The 10,290-nt window shown below is 38.4% G+C and overlaps 2 protein-coding genes across 3 annotated transcripts in view; one reads left to right on the top strand and one right to left on the bottom strand.

Moving 5' to 3' along the window:
* LOC106619372 (kelch-like protein 17) overlaps positions 1–6,008 on the top strand; it is a 54,327-nt gene extending 48,319 nt beyond the window's left edge. Inside the window, 5 exon segments of the mRNA XM_070107633.1 lie at positions 302–398; positions 726–962; positions 2,437–2,543; positions 2,640–3,628; positions 3,703–6,008. Coding sequence (XP_069963734.1) covers positions 302–398; positions 726–962; positions 2,437–2,543; positions 2,640–3,628; positions 3,703–4,390 — 2,118 coding nt within the window. The 3' untranslated portion in view covers positions 4,391–6,008.
* Positions 6,009–7,410: 1,402 nt separating this feature from the next.
* On the bottom strand, positions 7,411–10,230 carry Phb2 (prohibitin 2). Of its 2 annotated transcripts, none has more exons than XM_014237428.3 (6): positions 10,083–10,230; positions 9,868–10,014; positions 9,153–9,499; positions 8,773–9,084; positions 8,603–8,702; positions 7,411–7,762 (listed from the first exon to the last, which is right to left on the bottom strand). In XM_014237428.3, the coding sequence occupies exons 2-6, from the start codon at positions 9,998–10,000 to the stop codon at positions 7,665–7,667; spliced, it is 990 nt and encodes a 329-aa protein (XP_014092903.1). In that variant the 5' UTR covers positions 10,001–10,014; positions 10,083–10,230; the 3' UTR covers positions 7,411–7,664. The 2 variants fall into 2 exon arrangements, with proteins under 2 accessions (XP_014092903.1, XP_036228394.1); XM_036372501.2 differs by lacking the exon at positions 7,411–7,762 and adding an exon at positions 7,984–8,081.
* Between the last annotated feature and the right edge of the window lie 60 nt (positions 10,231–10,290).

The following is a 10,290-nucleotide window of genomic DNA, read 5'->3' on the forward strand; positions in this document are numbered from 1 at the left end:
GTCCGTCCGATTCTATGATGATCGGTGCTTTGTTACCAATTTTTATACGACTGTAAACTTGCCAACGTCCATCCTATACAATAACAATAATATAGGACACTCTTTTTGTAACACTGAGTCATCTACAAATTACCGTTCAATTTTAATCCACAAAATCTACTCTTATCTTTTGTTTTTTTTTTTTTTTGTTTTTCTGACCTATTGAAACTTATAGAAAGAATAGAGTAAATATAACATGCCACTTGGAACCCGTTTTCATTATTTGTGTTTCTAATGTTATTTTTATTTCTTACCTTTTCAGCTTTGCGATGTGTCTTTGGAAGTGGGCGGCGAAACTATACAAGCTCACAAAGTGGTACTTGCCTCTGTCTCACCATATTTCTATGCCATGTTTAACGGTAAGAGTCGCTTAATAATGCAAAACCTAATAGCTGTCTTCGTTTCGCTAAACCTTGAAAAGTGGCGAATCGAACGAGCAACTCGCTTGAGTCAGGTAGAAGCGCATAATCTAATAGTGTTGCTTTTATACTTTTATACAGAAGTCAACTAGAAAAAATTGTTATACTTTTATGTCTCGAGACAAGAGCATAGAGCTTAAATCTAGCGAGTTGCGAAGCCGCAAATCGAAGACAGCTAATACTAAATTCAAACATTATTTCTATATTGAGCCGTTTCTTATATAACACACTTATGTTTCATATTCTTTCTCCCCTTACCCTCACTAGATGATATGCTGGAGCGCAATCAGGGCGCGGTGCGTTTACACGATGTCGATGTGACAGCGCTGCGTCAACTCATCGATTACACATACACCGGTGAGATTACCATAACCGAGGAAAACGTGCAGGTGCTCTTGCCCGCCTCCAGTTTGTTGCAAATTCATTCAGTACGCGAGGCATGCTGCAAATTCTTGCTGCGGCAGCTACATCCATCCAACTGCCTGGGCATACGCAGTTTTGCGGGTGAGTAAAAATACTTTGCTCTTTATACGTGGGACCTATAAAATGTAGTATGCAAAGTTAAAGTTTTTGGTTTATAAGTTAAACTCTTTATGGGTTGAAGGGTTTGCGGTTTTGCGGTGATAAGTTTTGATTGATTAAGAGTTGATTTCATGCATAAGTAAATGACTTGTGCTTTTTCTTGTTTAGAGAAGAAAATACGTGATTGCAGTCTTTAATGTGTAAGGCATGGAGGTTCTTTTCGTGAAATATTGAGTTAGGTTAGGTTGTAACATAATGTAAATTAAGTGAGTTCTTTCAGTTAGAAAACTTTGGGTGCAATGGAATAACTATTTCACGGTTTTTAGTCGTCTTGTGTCAAGGATTTAAACTCAATACAAAAATTTTTCGCAACCCGAAACCCCGGAGACCCTACAAAATGCTACAAAAATGATCAACGTGACGAGCCGAGTCGAACTATTCCTAATATTAATTCACAAACCTATTTATATTGAAGACCGTACAGGTCATCGTTCCATTATCAAATCGCGCAGCTTCATAAGAATTTTCTCTAAAAGAAACAACATATATGGATATGTGATATTCGGAAGTTGTTTTCTAAGTCACGTTCGGGCCACATGATCACCGAAGACGTTGCAGTCAATGGACATCCAAAATTGGTTATTCCTTCGGAAACATTCAAAGTCAAAACATCACGAAACTGAAGAATAATCATAATTTGAATGCTGCTAAAATGAGCTTGATCTGAATAGTTGACAATATAAACATATCAGATCGAACGTTTTAGATATACAAGTATCGTTATCATAAATATTTGGGTTTGTGAAAGCTCTCCGCAGAGTTGGTACCGTACGAGCTCATAACCTAGACGATATGCTTCCGCATCCAGTGCCCTCAACACTTTTTTTCTGTTCTCAGAGCTGAAGAATATGATACTCCAAACGCCTACTACTTAAGTCTGAGATTATAAGTCCGAGAGAGGACTTCAATTCTAATTTACCTTCTTGAACTAAAAAAGTACTCGTTTTCTAGAGAGTGTTATCATGTTGTCTTTCATGACCAAAATTATTATTTATCAAAGAATTGGATCAAAGTGGATGAAAAACGTCCCTGTTGAGCCCAATGCGCCTAGCTATTTTCGGGGTCATTAACATATGGGTGCTACACTACTTTTAAATTACATCTATTAAAGATCTGTGTTTATTCAGCTAGCGAATTCAGTTACGGAGAACTCGTATCTTCTTAAAATATATAATATTAAAAATTCTACTAGCAGTATATGTAGATTCGCTTTTCTTCCTAAAAAGTCCAAGGATGAAAGTAATCATTAACCCTACCGAACATTCCAGTTAATTGTTTTAAGTAATTGATTACCACTCTCGAAGCCAGAAAATATATAATTGCTATTTGTATTCCAAATAGCTTTGCTTTGCTTAGGCACTCTAAATATATATTCTATCATTATATTATCTTACAGATGCTCATTCTTGCAAGGAGCTGCATACTCGATCACATAAATATGCGCTACAAAACTTTCAGCAAGTCGTTGGAACCGAGGAGTTTTTACTTTTGCCATTCGATGAGGTAAAAAGATCTACCAAACAGTATCTCCAGAACTTTCCAGCTTAATTTCATATATTTTAACTTCATTCTTCCCTCACACTTCTTCACTTTTCTCAGGTCAAAGATCTGATATCAAATAATCAACTGAACATTTGCTCCGAAGAGAAAGTATTCATTGCAGTCCTGAATTGGGTCAAGCACGATCTGGCCGAACGTCAATGTCACATAGCCGAATTGATGAGCCACGTACGCTTGCCTTTAGTGGGGCGTGACTTCCTCATGACTTGCGTTGAAACAGAGGCGCTCATACGTGAGGATGGTCAATGCAAGGAGCTCTTGCTCGAAGCCATGAAATACCATTTACTGCCAGAACAGCGCAGCTTGATGAGCAGCCAACGCACACAAGAGCGCCGACCGGAAGGCATGAAGCCGTATGTGTTCGCTGTGGGTGGCGGCAGTCTCTTCGCCATACACAACGAGTGCGAGGTGTACAATCCGCGCACCAATGCTTGGACGCCCATCGCACCGATGCTGTGGCGTCGTTCACGTTCCGGTGTAACGGCGCTACACAAACAACTCTACGTCGTCGGCGGTTATGATGGCGTAAGCGACCTCAGCACTGCCGAATACTATAATCCGCTGATTAATAAGTGGACTAACATCACGCCGATGGGCACGAAACGCTCGTGTCTCGGTATTTGCGCTTACGATGGACTGCTCTACGTTTGCGGTGGTTACGATGGCGCCTCGTGTCTGAGCAGCATGGAACGTTACGATCCGTTGACAAGCATTTGGAGTTCATGTCCTGCAATGAATACGCGCAGACGCTACTGCCGTTTAGCGGTGTTGGACAATTGCATTTACTCTTTAGGTGGCTTCGATTCCACCAACTATCAGTCGAGTGTGGAGCGTTTTGATCCACGTGCGGGACGTTGGTTCCCCGTGCAGAGCATGACAGCGCGACGCAGTAGCTGCGGTGTGGCTTCCTCCGATGGCTATTTGTACTGCATCGGCGGCAATGATGGCACGATGTGCATGTCGAGCGGAGAGCGTTTCAATTTGCGCCGCAGCGCATGGGAACCAATCGCCGCCATGCATTCGCGAAGGTAAGTGGCCAGCAAGCAAAGTGCTAACATACAAAGTTTGAGTACTAAATCACTATTCTATCTTAATTGCACAGGTCGACACACGAGGTGGTCGAGGTGGACGGTGCGCTATACGCGCTCGGCGGCAACGACGGCTCCTCCTCGCTGAATTCCGTAGAACGTTACGATACGCGCCTCAACAAATGGACCGTAGTCAATTCGATGGTAGCACGTCGCAGCTCAGTCGGCGCTGCGGTGCTGGAGTGCTTTCATCTCGAACGCGGACTGGTACAGACAACGAACTTATGACCTTTGTCGACAATAGCCGAAACATTTGCGGCGGCGGCAGCAGCAGCCGTAGTAGTTGGAAATGGTAGTGGCGGCAGCGCGGCAACGTCGACGAATGGCAGCAGCAATAACCATCAAGCAACGACAACAAACGGCGTCACATCGACGCTGACGAACAATCTCATCGTGCCAGGACGTGCAGTTAGTGGACGCAGCATGCTGGGCGCGGCCGAAGTGAGTGGCAGCGTCGGCAGTCTGATGAGCAGTAGCACGAATGCGCTCAGCACCTCGGCGCCAACGACAACGTCCACATTGCGACGTTTACGCGAACGCGAGAGGGAACGTGAAAGAGAGCGTGACAGCAGCAGCGCAGAGAATCGTGTAAATGGCGTTGTGGTAGCCGGAAGCGGAAGTAGTAGCGGCGCAGCTGCGGCCGGCGTAAGCGTTAATGGCACTGGCGGCGCTACGACTGGCAAACCACCGTCAACTGCTTGATGTCTGCGCTTCAAGTGATGCGAACGGGGGGAGTAAATCTAATAAGTGCAGACTTATTAAGCGAATATGAAGGAATTGAGAGTTTGTGGGTGAGATAAAAAGATAATGAGGAAACATAAGAAAGTAGCGGCTGGAGAAAGTGGTTATATGCAGCTATAGTCTGCGATGTTGAGACGCGCGTAAAGTTAGTGGCAAGCTAAGCAGTATTTCTAGTCAAACAAGACAAAATATGTGTGTAAATTGATTGAGTTGGTTTTTAAGAATGTTTGAGACTGTGTCGGAAATTGTGCGTGTAACGGTAATGTAAATGGCTAGAACTCTCTTAAAAGTATATAATTAATTAATGTATTAGCACGAAAAGGCGTTGATGCAATTTTCCATAGGTGTTTTTATGTAAGAATAGAATATTTTTTACCAGCCTTCGCCCGCCACAACCCTACTAATGCACACACATTCATTAGCACGTACATATTTACATATATATATATATATAAATACTTATATAACTAAAATCACATCAACAAAATATTTTCTATGTACATACATACACACATACATATGTACATACGCATTTATACAATGAAATATAATAAATTTTGAGCTCATTTAGGGCGAAACTAATTATGCAATGCAAACAAATTTAAAAATTAAAACCTAACCTAAAATAAATAAAACTGTACTGCCCCCAATTAGCTAGTTTTACACGAAAAGAAAACTTCTGAACTGCAACAAAAAGTTGGTTCATGATTATTTAGGGAATGCGTTATAAAAGATTTTGCATTTACGCAAAACAAAAAAAAAATACAAAACAAATAATAAGAACTAAAAAATTTTGGTGCGCAAGTAAGCAAGCAAATGGAATCGAATAGCGAAAAATCTACAAATATTTATAACCCACATGCATACATATGTTAAGTATGCATTGAATTATGGAGTTTTTTATAAATTTATTTAATGTTTTAGCAATAATTAATTAAGCGCATACACACATACATAAATCGAAAATAAGCGGAAAATGTCAAAGAATAAATTATCAACAAAACTGCGTACACATATATAAACAAATAAAAATATATATAAATAAATAAAAATATATATAAATAAAGCTAATTTTAGATATAATAGATTTTAGCATTAAAGAAAGACAACTTCTAACCACCTACCCACAAACTACGATTTACCTAATAAGTGTACTACAAACCAACAAACAAGAATCAATTTATATATATTACATACTTACATACATACACACATACATACATACTTATGTGTTAGCAGAAGAAGCAGAAAGTAAAAATTTGCATATTACAACAATAATAGGGTTATGCATATGCCTATGTATATGTATTTCGAATATTCAACCACACATGCATTCACGCACTCATATATACATGCATACAATACAACACATACATACATAGAATACAACACAATACAAAACATACATATGTACATACATGTGTAGCAAAATAATACGGCAAACTTTAAGGACTATTTATATGTGTGTCTAAAGGCCTGCATTCGAGAAGTCCACTTATTTGGCGCTCTCCGGCCGCAACAAACCGAATTCTTATGCAATTACTAACAATTCAAATACATACAAACAATTATGGTAGAACCGCATATGTTTTTTAATGAAAGTCAAGATTTGAAGCTATTTCAGAATACTTCGGCGAGCAGTTTTTGATAGGAAAGTAAGTACTGTTACTTCGGCCAAAAAAAAGTTGTTGTTGTAACGTCATAAAACATCCCTGGATTAATAATAAGATAAATTGTTTTACTTACCGATCCAAGCAGGGTTAGATCCTCCAGCACTTGGCTGAACAAAATCCAAGTCAATACCGTGAAGGTAGAAGCGACTGTTGTGGTTTACATTATTCTAAGTCCCTGAAGTATTTTTGAGGAATATTGCCGAGTTCACAGTCTTTAATTGGTTAAAAATCTTTCTCCGTTTCGGTTACGACTTGGCTGCAGTGGGACCTCTGCTGCTCAGCTGTCAAGCAATATGGTGCTCTTTAATCAGATCTCTCAACGTAATCGACGAAAGCCTGTATTTAAAATGAGATGAATCCATTCATTGCTATTATGCAAGAACTTTAACCCCACTAGTTATCCTTCGTAGCATACTTAATAACTATTTCCAGTTTGCTGAGCGGAGTTTAAATAAAATGAGACGTCGTGGTTTGCTATATTATTCTTTTCTTAAGCAAAATATTTGATTATTCCTAATTAGCTAATAAAATTCGATCTAAACGGTGATTGATTTGTTTCCGATGTTCTTCGAATACCAAAGTGGGTGCCACTCCGGATTTGTCTATTTAGAATATTTAATAACATCTAAGTCTAGTAGACTAGGTAGTTCCTTCATGCCATATCCAGAATTGAGCCCGACGTACTAAAACTATGAAGGTGCATTGCAGGCGAAATCGGAAACTGGGTTTATGAAGTGGTCCAAACACTGAAATTGTCTACACCTTCAATTGCATTCCTGGGTTTACCATCCTTGGACCACTGCGTCGCAGAAGCTAACCCTGGTAGCAGTTACTCTGCTCACATACCGACGAAAGATTTGTTGACGAGGAGAAGTCGCTGAAGAACCCGCGTAGTAAGCTTTTTCTCAGATGGGTTGAAGCTGGGGGGGAAGGTTGGAGGGGGAGTCTTCTCTACTAATGTAATGTTTTTCAGGCAGAGCTCAGCAGTAGACATACTGCTCCGAAGTGCAGCATTCTTGACATTGTCCAATAGGCATTATTGCTGTAAGGTTAAACATCCATTCGGAGGCAAATTCTCAAAGTTGTATGGAAAAAGGTGAGGTGGAAACATCCAAGCACTTTCTTCTCCATTGTCTAGTCCCTGCCTCAGTTGCCCTGTTAGGGTAGAGTATTTAACCTAACCTAACCTACTGAATCTGTGTGTTCCATTCACCCCTCTCACTATTTAACAACTCGTTTTTTGTTTCTAGTTTTCATTCAGACTTTCATATATACTCCATACTGACACTAAGCGTTGCTAAAACCCAATTTTGTATTTCCAACAACAACAATCTCGTGAATTTTTCGTTGAATGCCTTTATTATTTTCAAAATAATTTCAAGCTGAGGCACACGCAGTCATATTATAAAAAACAATTCAAATTCGCTATTTAACGCTAGCGAAACACAAGTAATTATTATAAACAAAAAATATTTAAGGAAACATTTCAATAAATGCTCGAATATAGGTACTATGAGTAGTCAATGCGTCAATTTAGACAAAAATATCTGCACATTTTTGTTTTAAAGCAAACGATCCGCCGTATGTCGGGCGACAGTGCCAACGCTTGTTGCCGATTTATCACTTCGCTGCTTAGCTCCATCAAACCAACCCGATTCGACTGCAAAAATTGAAAACAAAAAGAACAAATTGGAATTATTAGCAAAGAAAAAGACGTTACTTTTTTGCAAGTGCTTTCTTTTGCTAATTTTTCACAATTTTTTGCAGCGGTATGGAATGAGGAGAATGGGAGAGGCATGAAGGCGCGTTGAATTGAGAAAATGCTGAATGAGTTTGCAACTAAACAAAATACATTTTATGCGAAAATTGAAACACAATTAATTTATTGAAGCGATTTTTATTATTTGTTGTTTTTTGCTAAGGCAGTTTTATTGAGCTCAATTAATTTTGCGCTTCTTTACTACTCAATTCATAAACTCCTTTGGGTTGAACGTTGAAGAAATTAAGAAAAGAGAAAGTCATATAAAAAAAATTTAATTAATTAAAACAACAACTAACATTCCAGTCCGTATACTTTGTATTGGTGAAAAACTAACAAAAAAAAATAATGCTTGCCAATAAAATTTTGTAACGAAAGTAATCATATATTTTGTTCTGGAATAAGAACTCAAAAACATACATTGCCGGAGACTTTTGAAGCTTAAGAACTAACTAATATAGTAAGTGTGCAATTGTAACATGAATTCAGATTTTTATGAAAAATTAGAATTAACAAAAAAAAAAAAGTTCGAATTTCTTCTGAGCACGAAGGTTTCAGTTCCTCTTCAAATTCATACAAACATTTGGCAAGGTAAAACAAATTTGCCAATTTATTTGTACAAAAGTAACAATAAAAAAATTTTAAAGCATGATTTCAACGTTTTTTTCTTTTGTTAATTCTTACATGTTACTTTTTGCCATAATTATATTTCAGTTTTTAGAAGGAAACAAATTTATTTACTTTTGTAAACTTTCTCAGTCATATCATCGAAGCCAGAATCCTGAATGTTCAACATCAAGCTATCGGCTGAGAGGTAGACCTTGTTTTGTGAGCTTGCAATCTAAAGAAAAATTTTTGGCGCATTAATATTATGCATAAACTTCAATTTTCTGATTTATTAGATAACTTACAGTTCTTGCTATGCTTTGAGCAGCACGTATTTTACGCAACTTCAAGTAGGCGGGGTTCTGTTTCACAGCAAGACCCAACATTTTTGCGGCTTCAGCTTCACCCTCAGCTTGTACGATTTTTTGTTGTTTCTCTTGTTTGGCGCGCTCAACGAAGAAGACAGCGCGTTGTGCTTCCTGCTGTGCCACCTGTTTGGCTTCAACGGCTGCGGTATATTCCTTGCCGAAACTCAGTTCAGTGAGTGAAACATCATCCAAAATAATGTTGAAGTCACGTGCACGCTCTACCAATTCTCTGCGGATCAGCAAAGAAACCTTCCGAAAACAAAATGGTTGTTTTTATTAGAACATGTATTTCACAATAAACTACAATTACATTGTACCTGTTGACGTTGTGTGATCAATTGTGAGGCATTGAATTTAGCTACGACACTTTTTAGCACTTCATTGCAAATTGATGGCAATACTTTCTCATCGTAATCGACACCAAGTTGACGGTGCAAAGTTGGAAGACGCACAGAGTCGGGACGTGAGAGCACACGTAACGAAATATTGATCATCTGTAAATCTTTTGAGCCAGTGGGTGATGAGATTTTACGGGGACGCGAGCGAATGTCATAGACGATTGGGTATTGGAACCAGGGAATGCGGAAGTGTAAACCTTCTGAGTATATGTCGTTTTGTATGCCACCAATACGACTGAAAATGATAGCACGATGACCACCATCAACTGAAAATGTCAATAAAATATCAGTACATAAAACTTTTTACGCTAAACGTTGCATTCGAATGTTGATGAAATCTATATTGTGGTTATGCAACCGGCGGATATCAAACACAGCCGGCACATGTACATAGTAGCGTTTCACGTCAATTAACATGTAAATTTATATTATATTATTATATACTTCAAAAACTACTAAAATTTGCGAAACAATGGCTTCTCGTTGCATGCAATGTTGCAGTTTCATTATGAAATTTTTTACGGCCCGCAACGGGCTTCGCTGATAATACACACTTTGAGGTTATGTCATCAACATGTTTTATCTGATTTTGCTTGCTAATTTTACCTTTAACTACTAAAAAAAAGCACTTTACCTGTATATAAGGATTGATTGATGCCATAAGCAGCAGCTCCAACAGCAGCCAACAACTTAATGCCCGTTGTTAATCCTGGTGGACCACCTTTGCCCAATTTTCCAGCCAAATCATTTAGTTTACTCTGTGCCATTGTCAATCAGTCGTCTGTTGTTAAGAATAAAGCATAAATATTAGAGCAAACGTTAACCAATTTTATTATCGCTTTTACTAACATTTAAATGCAATAAATTTACTCGAGAAAAACACAAATTAATAGAAGAGAAACTGATTGCAAAATATACCGCACTGTTGGTCAAATTCCTTGTAATAAGTGACCAGTGTTGTATAGCAGTGCAAGTTTCATACAATGAAAAATTATTACGTATAGTAGGGTATTTTTATTTATTAATATTGCTGTTAAATGCGATAATTTATTTTTAT

Source organism: Bactrocera oleae, chromosome 4 (assembly GCF_042242935.1).
Source record: "Bactrocera oleae isolate idBacOlea1 chromosome 4, idBacOlea1, whole genome shotgun sequence".
Taxonomy (NCBI): domain Eukaryota; kingdom Metazoa; phylum Arthropoda; class Insecta; order Diptera; family Tephritidae; genus Bactrocera; species Bactrocera oleae.

What these genes read in the sequence shown, in the direction of transcription:
- Phb2 (XM_014237428.3), bottom strand. Translation starts at nt 10,000, where the DNA reads ATGGCACAGAGTAAACTAAATGATTTGGCTGGAAAATTGGGCAAAGGT. An exon ending in CAATCAATCCTTATATACAG is followed by an intron (nt 9,500 to 9,867) that starts GTAAAGTGCTTT and finishes TGACATTTTCAG; the next exon opens with TTGATGGTGGTCATCGTGCT. An exon ending in CTCAAAGCATAGCAAGAACT is followed by an intron (nt 8,703 to 8,772) that starts GTAAGTTATCTA and finishes ATTTTTCTTTAG; the next exon opens with ATTGCAAGCTCACAAAACAA.